This window comes from Diabrotica undecimpunctata, chromosome 1, assembly GCF_040954645.1.
Source record: "Diabrotica undecimpunctata isolate CICGRU chromosome 1, icDiaUnde3, whole genome shotgun sequence".
Classification (NCBI taxonomy): domain Eukaryota; kingdom Metazoa; phylum Arthropoda; class Insecta; order Coleoptera; family Chrysomelidae; genus Diabrotica; species Diabrotica undecimpunctata.
Window position 1 is genome coordinate 111473821 of NC_092803.1, and position 16026 is coordinate 111489846.

Consider the following 16026-nt stretch of genomic DNA (forward strand, 5'->3'; position numbering starts at 1 on the left):
AAGGAAATACAAATTAAACTGTTTTCTAATAATTCACTTCTTATCTTCAATTTCATTATTGTATTACATACCTGTTGTATGATTTTTAGGTTTCCTTGTAGTTATGGGAACCCTTTCCACGATAGTGTGCCCTTTATCTTTCATTTTGGCACCAAGAAAACCGTTGGGATCCACTGCACTTTCGTTAAATGGATAGTCAATGTATTCATCATAAAAGTATTCAGATTCTTCGGGGTTTGGGGCTAAATGATTTTTACCTCGTGATGAATTCTCTGGGGACAAAAAGTAATTACAGCAATATAATAAACTAAACAACCCGGCTGAATGAAAAACAAAATTGGTGCTGGACGTGCTTTATTACTAAGTTTAAATATGTTTGAGGTGCTAGTTTCAAAAATATTTTGTTTTTTTTTCGTACCAGCTCTAATTTTTTTAAATTGATTGTAGGGTTTTAATAAAAAGTAAAAATAAGAAAATATTTTGACAGATAAAAAACAAAAAAAAATTGCTGGTGAAATTAATCAATTACATTGTTTTGATATTTGAAAATTTTCATGGCCAAAATCCAAATTTCCGATACTTTAAGAATCCTCACGAACGCATTTCACTAGCTGGGCTATATACTTATACCATAGTTACCGAACAAAAAAAGCTGAAAAAATCTTATACAGATATTTGAAGGTTCTAAAAGGTATATGAGGGGTAGCTGATGAAAAATCCGTGAGGACGTTCAGCTGATTTTGTTTTTTTTTAAACAATCTTAAAAAGTGAAAAACATATTTTTTGCCTATAAAAAGTTTATTAAACATTCTAAAGAAAAATGTTTCAAATAAAAGTTGTAGATCATAAAAAGTTCTTTATTTTAAGAGTTTCCAAAATAAAATAAATAAACAATTGTCACCGAGATAATTATAAAAAACTCTTATTTTTGTAGTAATTTATAAATGTTAATAACTTTGTTTTTTGCACAAAAATATGTAATATAACTACTTAAAATTATGGCAGTTAATGAAATATTAAAGTATCTTAAATTTCAAACAGATCGACCAAGTAGTTTATAAGTTATTTAATTTAAATAATTGATGTATCCGACCGTTACTTGATGGAAATTCATTTTATGTAACAATAAAACACTGAAAACTTTATTTTCAAAATATTTTTTAAAAAATTTTAGTAAACGAATAGCAGAACATAAAAGGGCTTTCAATAATAGAAAAACAAATTCTACATACGCATTTCACCCTCTAGATCATAATCATTCTTTTAATGACGAGTTTCAAATTCTTCACATTTAAAATAAAGGCCTTAGGCTTTGTTAGAATCTATGGAAATTAACAAATTAAAAAACACAGATATATTTCGGAATGACCAACTTGAGACAAACAGTTCTCTTCTCCTCAACCTATTTCATTAAAGACTATAAAGTGTAAACGCATGCCAAAAATAGATCACTTGAGAAAGGCACTCTGCCGAAATAGCTGTAGTGATTTTATAATAAATTTTGTGGAAATTTTTTGTTTTATTGTTACAGTATTTAATTTAGTTAACCCGTAGAGCGATTATTTAAATAACTGTGCTTGACCGAACAGTCACTCAAGAAGTATTTTATAAATCGCAATCGATGCTTTAAGGTTTCATGTATAAGGTTTATTTAATACATTTGTTATTAAAAACAGTTTGAAAAACCTGGGCTCAATGAAAAGCTGGCGAAAGGCAGACTTAAAAAAAAACAGAACCTTCTATGACCATTAACCAAAAACAAGCTGAGATATTGCAGCGGACAGTTCCCTCCTCAGGTTTCAGTGGCGGTACTTCACACGTACCGTAATTTCAACGGGTTATGTCTATTTACGTCTTCGCTGTGTATGCCATCTATATCAGTTGGATTACAAAATTTAGATCTTCTTGTAGGTACAATTTGTTTAACTTTAAGCTCTTAATTGAAATAAACAATGAAAATTTGTAAAAAAGTAAAAAGATTGAAAAATTATAGATAAAAACTTATAATGTTTAATGATTTATAAAATAATACATACCTGAAAAATTTTTAGGGCTTGCATATTTCGAATACATTTGCATGTTGCCAAAGTTGGGAGCATTTAGAAGTTCCGTATCGCACCCGGAGAACGGTTTTTCATTTCTCGCTTCTGCAGGACAGTCACGTAAGGATAATGGCATTTCTTTTAGCAGAGTACCATCAGAACATCTCGGACTGTTTTGATTAGACTCCCTTAACCAAGATTTTAACCAAAGCATGTCACATGAACATTCCAGAGGGTTACCTGTACCGAATATTTATTAGCATTAATTATTTTATCAATAATATTTTACTATTAAAATTTGCAATAAAACATCTTTATAATTTATTAACATTAAATCAATATTAATTATGAAACTTCATTGTACTATCCTAGTCAAGTATCTTAAATTCGGTGTTTTGTTATTTTCATTAGATAGAATCAAAACGATCTAAGATAATTGTATGAAATTTTGCATGGAACAAAAATTTTGCATGGCAGGAAATCAACATAATAAGCAGCAATAATGCATGAAAATGGACCAATTTACAAATTTGAAGGAAATTTAATACTATTCGATGAGATATTTCGCAGACGATATCGTGATTTTTGTGAAATCGTGACAAAGGAAAATTTTCTGGTTGCGTCTTGAGTCAGATGTGACTTGCGCCAAACTACATAAAGCAATTATATCTAAAAAGAAAACTTTTCAGTTACCTATTCCATGACAAATCTAGTTGCAGGAAATTTTCGGATTTAGTAGTTGAAGGTTATTTGGAGAGGAACTCTCACACTTAATGCAGTTAGAACTAGAGCATCTAAATATCTGGGAGTAACCTTGAATTATAAGCTCACTTAAATTAGATCTATTAACAATATTACCAAGAGGCTACATATCTTATATATTACTATAGAAGAGTTGAAAGTATGTAAGGAAGACACGGTAGTTAAGACCAACAGCAATCTATTGCTTGTACGACCAACAATTCGTACCATCCTGCGCAGAGAAAAGAGCTCTATGTGACAAAGGTTCTAGAAAATACGCAAAGGGCATTATTAGAGGCTATCACTGATGTTTTTCCATTGAAATTAAGAAAAGAAAATAATAAAGAAAACAATACATGGAGACCCAATGATATGTTAAATGGTCACACATACGTCATTGACACCATACTTGTGATATCTATTTTTGAGATGAACTGAGATATATACCAGCATATAATATCACAGTAAAAATAAATAAGATCGCACTGTTCATAAAATAAATAATCTCTAATATAAATGAAGATCAGATGGGGTTTACTGGTTGGTTAAAAACTGTATGCGAAACCAGGTGCTACGGCACAAAAGTTCAGAAGAGAACACTCTGCAGTGTTCTAGGCCTAAGTGTACCAGATAGCGATATTAACGATTATGTTCGACCTAATCAATTCATCAAATTAATACTGGAAAAAACTGTAACGACCACCTTATTAGTACGAGATAATAAATTGTATCTAAAATGAGTGTTGGGGCACGAGGAACTCCAAGAAAAATGACCAACAAACTTTCTGGCTAAACAAAGCTCTAGATGAATCTTCGACCAGCCAGAATCACGCCATAACAAAAGATGCCGTTATAAATAAAATTCGAAAACGGTGGACAAGTTCATAACAATAAATGGAGAGTACTGCAGAGGCAAACCCACATGAAGAAAATTATTATCAACATTAAGAGGAGGATTTCGTTTAGTCTAATGGAACTTAGCAGACGAAAGCTGAAGATAGTTACACTTATGGTGACTAAACACTGCTGACTGAGAGAAACAACTGTAAAAATAGATATAGTAAATGATAGATATATAGATAATGTGAAATTGAGTACAAAACTACCACACATACCCTCTTCTTCTTATTCTTATTCTTAGTTCAGATAAAACACGTTAATCTCTGGCACTTGGGTCATATCCTGTTTTTTCACCAAACTCCAATTAGTTCTGTGGTCTCAACAAAAGCCAACAGTTTCCACATTGGTAGTTTAAGGATCTTTTCTAGTTCAGGTCTCAGTTGATTTTCTTTGTTCTGGGGTCTTTTTGTAGGATTTCATTTTTGCAGGCAGTTTTATATTCATCAGTGAACCATATTAGTCCCCATTATTATTTGCGAGTTTTTGATCTCTGGATGGTATAATTGTGTTAATCGTGTAAGTGAAGATTAGTTTTGGTGTCATCATATCTGAGTTTATCTCAAGGATGAACAGTCCCAGTGGTATCTGGTGAATCAATACATAAATTCGGCCTCCAAATATTGTTTGCTTTATGCAGTATTTCCATATTATTCTTAGATGTTTACGGTACAGTAAGAATTCCCAATATGTTTGGATGAAAATTTAGTGATAATAACATCGATTTAATTGTTGAAAATCATACCTGCGTACTAAGAAAAATCTGCAGTTTCCACCAAAAGTTGTTTTGTTAAAAGTTAAAGTGTTCTGATCTAAAAAATCTGTGAAAGTTGGTGCAGTTTTGCTGTTGTCTTTTTCGTTTTATTTTTTATCAAAAGCAATTATCATTAAAAATCAATTAACTTATTCTTCTTCTTCCTACTTTATAAATAGGCTTAATGCCTGTTTTACTTCGGTTTTTAGCCTCAATTGACGTTGTCTGACCATCTTTTCCTCGGTCGTCCCAATGATCTTCTTCCATTTGGCGATTTGTCTCTTGCTATTCGTAATATTCTATTTTCTGCCATTCTTTCGATGTGGTGGTTCAAGTCCACTTTTCTTCTTTTGGTCCACGCGTTTATTTCCTCTATACCACATCTCGCTCGTATTTCCCCACTTCTTACTCTGTCTCTTAGAGTTTGGTTTGTTATTTTTCGTAAGACTTTCATTTCTGTTGTTTCCAGTAGTCTTTGTGTTTTCACCGTATCTGCTCTTGTTTCCGCTGTTTACGTCATTATCGGTCTTATTGTCGATTTATATATCCTGGTTTTCGTTTCCATTGTGAGGTATTTGTTTCTCCAGATTGTGTTCTTGAGACATCCTGCTGCTCTGTTTGCCATGTTCACTTGTTTTTGTACTTCTTCTTCTACTTTTCCGTAGCTTGATAGTTTTATTCCCAAGTATTCAGTTTCCATCACTTGTTCTATTATTTTATTATTTACGACTAGTTTACATCGTCTCGGTTCCGCTGATATCACTATCGTTTTAGTTTTCTCTGTTGAGATCTCTATGTTGTATATGAGCACCGTATCTTCGAATTCTTTAATTAATCTTTAGTTAATATGACATATTATCCTTATTTCCTTTTCTCCCATTCTATATCCTCTTCTTTTTTTAACTTTCTTTATGATTTCATCCATTATCAGATTAAATATTAATGGGTTCAGCGAATTTCCTTGTCTAATGCCAGTTTCATATTTGATAGGTTTCGATAATTTTGGTTTCTTTATATATATTTTCAATGGTTTTTACTAAATCCAGTGATGTTCCCTTTTCATATAATAAATGTATAGCGTCCCGAATTCTCACTCTATCAAACGCTTTCTTCAAATCTATCAGACACATATATTCTGGTTTGTTGTATTCCAGCGACTTTTCTTTTTTTGTCTTATTACAAAAACTGCATCCGTGCATAATCTTCCTGTCCGAAATCCTTGGTGTTCCTCTTGCAGAGATATTCGTTCATTTATTTTTGTCGCTATTATTCTTGTTGTCAATTTGAGTATTGTATTTAATAGATTTATTGCTCGATAATTATTGGGGTCTTTCTTATCTCCTTTTTTGAAGAACATCACCATGATCGCTCTCCTCCATTCATCTGGTATTCTGTTCGTGGTGATTATTTTATTTATAAGAAGTCGTAGTTGTTGTACAAGGTGATCACCTCCATATTTTAAGAGTTCATTTGGTATTTGATCTTCTCCTGGTGACTTTCTGTTTTTTAATTTATTTATTACTTCTTTCACATCGTTTTGGGAGATTTCGGTCTTTTCCTTAGTTATTATATTTGGCGTTTCTGGTAAAGGTTCTTCGTTTTGTTTTTTAAACATTTCTGTCAGGAAGGCCACCCATGTATCCTCTTGTATGTGTTCTATTTCAGCTAGTTCTTTCATTTCGCTTCTTTGTTGTCTTATGAAGCGCCATACTTGTTTCTGTTGTCCATAGAAATCAATTTTCTAGTCCTATTGTGAATCTTTCCCAGTAATCTATTTTTGTTTTTCTTACCAATTGATGAGTTTCAGTTCTTATTCTTTTATATTCTTCATATGATTCATTCGTTTTTTCTGACTTATATTTTAGGAAAGCTTTCTTTTTTTGGTGACATTTTTGTTTAACCTCTAGTGTAAACCATGGTGTTTTCGTTGACAACTTTTTATTTATTATTTTCGTTACAAGGGCTTCTCGAACAGCATCCAGAATATTTTTCTTAAGTTTTCTCCAGCTAGTCTCTACATTGCTTTCATTTTCGATATTCTCTTTTTGTATTTTCTGTTCTAGCCTTTTTTGATATAATGGTAATCCATACAATAGAAAGTTTAAGGTAGAACTGTTTACAAAAATGTCTATTTAAAACTAAACCGTTAGAAAAAACCAATATATTGTCTTCTTATTTTCTGGGAATGTCTTTGAACGTATAAAATTCACTTTCCAAAAACAAAACTTTCTAAAACTAATGCTAAACAGTATAATATACAGGGTGTTTGCGATTTCTGTTGGTCGGTGATTTGATTTTTGTCTTAATATTTTCTATTTGATTTTTGAAAATTATGGAACCTTATTAATATATAAAACATATGAAGCTTAAGCTTATTGTGTAGTAAATATTTCTAATTTGCTGAAAGTATAAATATAGAAAGTACAAACAATTCTTACCTCTTACATCCAGTTTGGCAGTATTTTCCCTTAATCTTTCAACTGCAACTTCAGGAAACACGACAAGTTTATTACTTCTTAAATCTAAAACTTTTAGCCTGGGCATATTTGTAAAAACCCCTTCTTCAACCTCGCAAATAAGATTGTTTTTTAATCTTAGCTCAACTAACCACTCCAACTGACTTAAACTAGGACTCATCGTGGTAATTTTATTGAAACTCATGTCCAGAAGTTCTAGAGATCTTAAGTTTTGTAAACCAGCATCTTCGATTTTAGAAATCTCATTGTGGCTTAGGTTTAGAGTTAGTAATTGTGGTACCAAATGGAATGCATTAGGGTCTATTATCTTGACGTTATTTTCCTGCATATCCAAATTCTGTAAACTTAGTAATGTGTTAAACGTCTGAATAGGTAGCTCTTCTAATTTATTCCTTTGCAGTTTTAGCATCTTTAATGACGGTAGCATTTTAATAAAATTCTGTTCAACTAACATGATGTCGTTTTCGTCTAAATATATACTTTTTAGATTTTTTAAATTACCGAATGAATTGCGTTCCAGTATTTGAATGAAGTTTTTACTTAGTTTAATTTCTCGTAAGTTGGTAAGACTGGATACAATAGTGGAGTTAATATTTTTCAACCTGTTACTACTTAAATCAAGTTTTTTAAGTTTTTCTAGTCCATAAATTGTTTGAGGAAATTGAACTAAAAGGTTACTGGCAAGATCAAGTTCTTCTAGATTTAAATTTTCTGAAACATAAAATATTAATTCCTAAAAATATCAATATCATTTTCAATAAAGTTAAAATATAAAATTACTACTAAAAATTCACAACTTATGTTCACAATGTTATTTAAAAAACAGGCCAAAAATTGTAAATTTTTTCTCTAAAATATCAATATTTTATGTAAAGATCAGCTTTATCTAAAAATTAATAGCAAGTCGTTCTTAAGTCGTCCAATGACTTACACGTTTTAAATTATTTGCCAATAATTTTAAAGAAAAAATCTCTTCAGCTATGTGTATCATCATCATTAACCTGTATGTATCCACTGCTGGACATGGGTATTCTTCAGCTCTTTCCATCTGTATCTGCCTTGTGCTGCTTGCATCCAGTTACTGCTAACACTTAGGTCGCCAGTTCATCTGGTCGGTGGGTATCATCTGCTCTGTTGTGCTTCTTGTCTTGGTTTCCACCCGACAATACGATTTGTCCATCGGTTGTCTGATAATCTGGCGACGTGTTCTGTCCAATTCCATTTTAAATACGCGATTTTTTCGTTGGCGCCTGTTATTTTTGTTCTACGATGTATTTCTTCGTGTGGGATTTGGTCTCTGAGAGAGACACCCAACATCTGGCGCTCCATAGCCCTCTGAGTCACGCAAACCTTATTCACTACCTTTTTTGTTAGCGTTAATGTCTCCGCTCCATAAGTGAGTACAGGTAACATACATTGGTCAAAAATTTTCCTTTTGAGGCATCTGGTAGATCTGATTTACCAAACGCTGACCACGCTAATCCTATACGACATGGGAATTCACATGTCTGGTTATTCAAAAATATGGGCGCAAAAATTTTCGATTTTTTTCAGATTTTGTTAAATAAAACACCCCCTTCAGGGCATATAAAGTAAAAAATACATAAATAATAGTAGGAAAATGTAACTTGTCTTTCACACACAATACAAAAAATCCAAAACGCCAATTTAATAATTAAATTACCACTTTAAATATGTAGAATACAATAATTATTGTATAAATACGCAATAATTAATAATTATTGTGTGCGATTGTATATTTTGAAAAAAAAATCTAAACCTTCGTTTAGCTGTTTAATCTTCAAACATAATGAAAGAATCATTAGAACAGTTAAGATAAAAAACAGATAAAATTTATGCCAATATTTTTGGGCAAGTATCAGCTTTTTGCAATGAATTTGATAAAAATATGTCTCTTCCAAAGACAGTAATTTTTCAAACAAAGAGAAATAATGTACCAACATCCACGCCAGAAGAATATTATGGAAGATCTGTTTTTATCCCTTTTTTTTTTGATGAAATTATACAATCCATAAATGATAGGTTTGTGACACACAAACCATTTCAGGACTTACTAAGTGTACATTATGATGAGACGATAGGCAAATCTTAAGTTAGTAGATTTTTATGGACTTGATGACACAAACATAAAGGGAGATTTTTTAACAAACAATTTTTAAAAGATTTGAAACTTAAACCGACACCAAAAAATTACCCTTGAAACTCTTGATAAATGTAACATGAATTTTTTGCTAATAATGGTCACCTTTCCTGTAATGACCTGTACATGTGAAAGGTCATTTTCACCACAGAAAGTACTAAAGTGTTATTTAAGAAATTGTATTAGCGAAGAGAGACTAAATGGTTTAGCTTTGATGTTTATCCAATCAGTACATTCAAATATATGAAGAAGAGGTAATAAACCATATTTTGCTCTAAAGCAACGCCGTTTGAAAATTTTATTATAAATTTAATTTGTTTACAAATTATTATTTAAAAAACAGTTTAGAATTTAAATTAATATTTTTCATTATATTTAGATATAAATACTTAATATTAGGCTCACGATAAGAGTAGACAGAACGAGTCTGTTGTGAGTAGCTTACGCCTGCAGCACTGTATCTGCGGCGGCCTTGTGGACTATCACGGGTTGTGTCCATCTGCATATGTTAGCAGTAGAAATGAGACATCTCTATGAGAGAAGAGAGCATTGGACAACGGCCATAAAAAAGAAGCAAGGGAAAGTTCAATGAAAAGATAGCAAGGACAGTGGAACAACAGGGAAGATAATGCCCAGAGGACCAAGATAATATCCCGAGCTTTGAGTGTTGGGTACATTGTCTGTTTTAGTGCGTATCTTCATAGATTCAGAGAAACAGATACAGATAAATGTCTATACTGCCAATAATCCAACACTTACTCACACAATACTGGAGTGTAATAGATGTTTAGTGGAGAGAAATATAATGTATAGAGAAATAGATATAAACCCTGTGACTGTGAGAAAGATGATCGTGAAGATGACGGGAAGTATGGGGGAATGGAATAGTCATCGCAATTATATCCGAACAGCAATTAAAAACAAAGAGGAAGAAGAGAAACACCAACCGGATCAACGAGAGAGATAAGACCTAGATAAGAAAAGGGAGTGTTCCAAAAATGTCGTCAGCCTTACTGCGACATCCCACTTTCGGAGTACGCTACGTGCTACAGTCAACTGCGTACAAGTATGATTGGGTGATTTTAGTTGGTAGGTAGGATAACAGATAACTTAATCTTTGGCACTGTTATCTTTACTACTTTAAATTAATCAAAATGGAAGTAGCATAAAAAAATTTCGGTGCCCCTACCCAGAAAAATTCTAGGTGCGCCACTGGATAGAAGGTGTATCCTGAAGTGATTCCAGAAAAAAATAGACTGCTATGGAAAATGTCCATTATGGCCTGTTTTTTACAGATTCCGCCTGAACTATAACAAATTTAAAATACAAAAACTTTTTCCCAAAAACAAAACACTTTTCTGTTACGTTTTGAAAATAAAAAATGCTATTAGGTATATCTGACTTCAGTGCTAAATATTTTCTTATCGGTTATTTTTTCATGGACCTTACCTTTTTTCCTTACCAATTTTTTCTAAACTAATAAAAACCATGCATATTTGTTACGTACCATCAAAGCTTTGATCCAAAATTTCTGCTAATTGATTATGGCCAGCATATAGTTTTCTCAAATTCTTTGCATTGCTCAAAAGGCTGGGTCCAATTAAAGTAAGTTGATTATAGGCAACGTTCAAAAATTTTAACTCTGAGATTGATCTCATAGCCAAGGGGTGAATTTCAGAAATTCTATTGTCACTTAAATCCAGTGTCTCTAATTTAATTAATCCCTCTAAAGACCGTTCTTGCAATATCCGCAAAAAGTTTGAACCTAAAAAGCCAAATAATAATTTTATTGGTAAAATTATAACTTGCTAATATTTCTACTCAATAAAAAATATTTTACAATAAACGTTCAGATAAATAGAATTATCTGTATCTACGAACGGGAAACATGTCCGATGCATCAACCCTCTTAAATATCGCAGACATATATTTGTTTAAATGGTACATGTTTATATCGTTTGATGGTTGCTAACCTTTGGTAGAAAACAGCCCACGAGGAAAAAGAAATAGTACAAGTTTCCACCATTTGTTATATACAGGGTGCGGCAGATAAACAGCCAATTAAAAATATTTCGAGAACTAAAGGTAACTAAATAATGAAAATTGGAATGAAGGAGTTTTGAAGAGTAAACTATTTTATGAACATATTTTGATCTATTTGTTACTTCCGGTTATACCGGAAGTTGCTTATAACTTTCGTTTTTTTAATCGGACATCCTGTATATTTTGAATTTTAGAAATATTTACACCATTCTTAACATCTTTTGTTAATACTTCCCTATACCTATTGTAAACCGTTGTTGAGTTATAATGGTTTTTATATGAAAATAACACTTTTCTAACATGTATATAAAGTTCAATAAGCTCTAATCCTAATTTGAATAAAAGTTTAAGTTCCTTGGTAACTTATTAACCATATAAAGCTTTATCGTTTACAATGTAACTTTGCCTTTTTCATTATACAGGGCGCTGTCAAAATTGGCATAAAATCAGCATCCTAAATTTTCGATTAAGTCTTTTTTCTCAAATGGGATACCCTGTATGTTATTTAATATTTTAGAAGAATACGTTTCTCACTATCGATCTTTATTAGTATTCCCTATACCGATCACTTGCAGTTTACAAATAAATTAACTTTATACATTTTTGTCACAAAAACTTTATTTATCAAGTAGCCTATGGAATATTCTGACAAATGTCAGTTATTGTTAATGATTTATGGTAACCTTATTGTATGCCGTTGAGTGACAGTTATAATAATTATTTGCCTAATTTTCTTGACAAAATAATGATTTTTGATGTACAGATGATTTTTTAAATTTAATTATAATTTACGGTGAGTTTTTTGTACAACTTGTTGAACAACTGTTGCCAATTTGGTCAGTTTATAAGTAAAAGGAACAAGTGCAAGACCCACGTCTTTTATTAAAGTCTTACAAATAGATATCCTGAGATATTTTGCAGCTAATTGGAATTCATCCTTTCAGAAATGTGGGTAATTATTACAGGTATCGACTAGAAAAAATCACAAAATTAAAAAAATAAACATCATTGGACTCCTTACTCGTATACAGAATATTACAGAAACATACCATTTACATCCTGGAGATTATGTAAGACCTGTAGAATTTTGTGAATGGATTTTAATAAAATGCCAAACGTGTAGAATTTTGTGAATGGGTTTTAATGAAATGCCAAGAAGATCAAGATTTTTCAAAAAAAATTATTTGGTGTGATGAATCGAAATTTAAAAAAAATGGTATGTTTAACCACCATAACAGTCACTTCTAGAGTGACGAAAATCTTCAGCCCACGTGGGATAGTAAATTTTAAGTGTCCTTTTCGTTTAATGTTTATTGTGCTGTGAAAAATAATAATATATTCGCTTGAAAAAATTTTCTGACGAAAATTTAAACGGAGAGCATTACTGCAACATTTTACGGCAAGTAATTGCGCTAAATAATACGCTTTACATAGTAATGATGCTAACGAGGTTTGGTTTCAACAAAATGGAGCACCCGCTCATAATATACGATGAGTCAGCACATTGCTTGCTGAAATATTTAGCGGTAGATGGATAAGGTCCGTTTTTCTGGCCACCAAGATGCCCATAATTGACACCGTTAGATTACTATGTATATTTGGAGATATGATAAAAATAAGGTGTTCTCTAAACCTGTCACTACTAAAGAAGATATATGACACATGAAGTTCTTTAAATTTTTAACGAAGTAGATGGAGAATCAATGTCAAGAGCTGCTAATGAAAATCTGATTAAAAGAGTTCATAAATGTTTGGTCATAAAAGTTGATGGGCAACTTTTTGAAAATTTAGAAGATTAATAAGCTAGTGCTTATTTTCTTTAATAGTATCTTTTTAATTGTTCAAAGTTTAACTTAAAATATGAAAGTTAAATTACCACAACCTAGTCTATAAAAAAATTATTTTTTTGTGACAAAAATATATAAAGTTAATTTAACAATAAAACACTGAAAACTTTTGTTTTAAACACTTCCAGAAAATTTATTTTAAATTATTATCTCCACACCTGTTTCGGCCAAAGTGCCTTTCTCATCTATTTTTGGTATAGTTTATTTCACGAAAAATGGTTGAGTGCTTAATGATTGCAATAAAACCCGACCGCAAGTACCCCAGCTTAGTCAACATTAGTTGAGCTGGTAAGTATTCAGGTAAAATTGAAGCTACTGTTAAGTGTCGTTATCTTCTTTGTATAATAAATTCCTGGTAATATAAAAACGATTAAAAAATCGTATAAAATTATAAAAACGATTAGAATACATTTTATTTCATAAAGTTGTAAACATTTTAAAAGTGAGTTTCACTATCAATGGTTGATCTTTTAATGACCACAATAAATTTGTTGATCGTTAAGTATTTCCTGGAATAATTATACAGGTTCCCTCTATTCTGTATAATTTGTAAAAGTATATAAAACCGATGAGAAATTTTTAAATATACATTTTGTTTCATTTAGTTAAAAGTGTTACAAGTGTTACCAGTGTTATACCTATTTATACCTATAAAACAGCATTATGTGGCGTCCGTGGAAAAACATTGATGGTGCTTCTTCCAGTGTTCCAGCAAAGAAAAAGAATTTATCTGCTGACGCTAAAGAAATCGTAAAAACAATATATAGTTCTTTAGTTACAAGAGGACTTACTGCTAATACTGCTGCCAGTGAAATATCTGATTTAACAAAAATATCTCTAACCACAGTGAAAAGAATTACATCAAATCCCATTAAGTCAAGAAGGAAGCGTAAAGATGCCGGTTCTACCAAATGTATTGACGAAAGTGATAAGGACTTAATAAGACGAAAAATTTACACAATGTACGAAGAGCAACGGATACCTACATTAGATGCTTTAAAACAACGGCTTACTAATCATGATACACAAATAAACTGTAGCCGCATTAGTCTTTGGAGGATTTTGTCTAAAATGGGCTTCAGATATCGTACAATTGACAAAAGGCAAGTGTTTATGGAGTTCCATCGTTTACAAAAGTGGCGTACTGAATATATAACTTCCACAAGAAAGTACCGTACAGAAGATCGACCAATAATTTATCTGGACGAGATATGGTTTGACACTCATGAAACACCATCCAAAGGATGGTCCGATTCTTCCAACAGGTGTCAAACAAAAGCTCCATCAAACAAAGGGAAAATAATAACAATTCTACATGCAGGATCAGAAAATGGTTGGGTCCCAAATGCCTTATGGCTTTCTGCAAAGAACATTAAAGACTCCTGCGTCGACTACCATGAGGACATAACGGCAGAGCTTTTTGAGCAATGGTTTAAGAATTATTGTCTTATACTTAACCTTCCTCAAAATAGTGTGATAGTAATGGACAATGCAAGTTACCACAGTCGTCAATTACATAAGTCTCCAAGTGCAAATAACACGAAAATTGAAATTCAAAACTACCTGTTAGAAAACGATATATATTTTGAAGAAAGTTATTTAAAAAATGAACTGATAGAAGTTTTAAAATCATTTTCTATTAAAAAAGTTTGTAACGTATTAGCCGAGGACGTGGGACATACAGTGTTACGGCTTCTGCCCTACTATTGTTTATTTAATCCCATAGAGCATATGTGGCACCAACTAAAGTCAAATGTTAGGTCACAAAATGTTTCTCCGACTTTAAGTGGTAGTGTAGTCGAATTAATAAGGAAATATGTTGATGATATCTCCCCAGAAAGTTGGAAAAATTCAGTACGCCATGTAATGAACGTAGAAAATTCATATGTTACTTTGAATCACATAATTAAACCAATTGTTATTAATCTTGAAGAGGATAGCGACAGCGAAACAGAATTAGGTATTTAGGAATTCATAAATATATTTTGGGTATTTTTTTTTTGTAAATATTAACTTTTATATATTTTTCCATATTTTTTTTTCAATTCATCTATTTTTTGTACATTATGTATTCTTTTGTATGTATATACTGTAAATAGAACTATTATTACTGTACATTTTTAACGATATCCGATTAGGAAGAGCAAAATCTTTTAAACACGTCAGTTTTTTGCTGACAGTCCTAAGCCTGTAAAAAGTGTGTAGGAAAGTACCTTTCTAAATTTAGATCCATATACTACAATTATTCACGTAGAACAAAAAAACTACTTTCTTCATGTTAAAAATTATTCAATTATCAAGTATATTCACTTGAACAACCTGAAAATACCATATGAAATAATTTAATAAATTTTTATAATCGTGTATTACACAGCTACCAATGAAATATATTAAATAACGAACTTTCTGAAGTGCGACCCTGTGTACTTCGGTAGTTTATTGAGAGACTCTTGTATACACAATAGGATCAACTCAGGTAACCATTAAGCACTCAACCATTTTTCGTGAAACAAACTATATCTGTTTACACTTTATAGTCTTTAACTAAATAAGTTGAGGAGGGGAGAACTGTTTGTCTCAAGTTGGTCATTCAGAATTATCTCTGTATTTTACATATGTATGTATATAATATGTACTACCCATCATGAGGGGAAATTGGAAATTGGATGCAAGAGGCACAAGATCGAAATAGATGGAAAATTATGAGGGAGATCTATGTCCAGCAGTGGATAAGCGAAGATTGAATGATGAATATGTACTACACGTACGTAGAATCTGTTTTTATTTTATTGAAAGCTCTTTTACGTTCTGCTATACGGTTGATGAAAGTTCTACCAGTTTGACCGATATAAGTTTTTGGGCAGTCGCCACATTTAAGTTTGTATACACCGTTGTGTAATTGCTTTTTCTTTTGGCTCTTGTTGTTTTTAAAATATTTGCCTAAATTATTGTTTGATCTAAAAACTGCTGTTATTTCATTCTTTTTTATGTGTTTGGCTATGTTTGTTCATATCTTGCCTGTATATGTAACGAAGCAGAAGTTACTGGGTTTTTTCTCTGGTGA

General features: G+C 31.6%; 1 protein-coding gene across 2 annotated transcripts in view; it reads right to left on the reverse strand.

Annotated features, from left to right (window-relative positions):
* Nucleotides 1-16026, reverse strand: part of LOC140452464 (uncharacterized) — a 146511-nt gene that overhangs the window by 16707 nt on the left and 113778 nt on the right. For both annotated transcript variants that reach the window (XM_072546752.1, XM_072546743.1), the window contains exons 4-7: nucleotides 10580-10837; nucleotides 6873-7622; nucleotides 2037-2282; nucleotides 72-272 (exon numbers count right to left, since the gene is read on the reverse strand). In XM_072546752.1, the coding sequence (XP_072402853.1) occupies nucleotides 72-272; nucleotides 2037-2282; nucleotides 6873-7622; nucleotides 10580-10837 (1455 nt within the window). The remainder of the gene's footprint in view (nucleotides 1-71; nucleotides 273-2036; nucleotides 2283-6872; nucleotides 7623-10579; nucleotides 10838-16026) is intronic.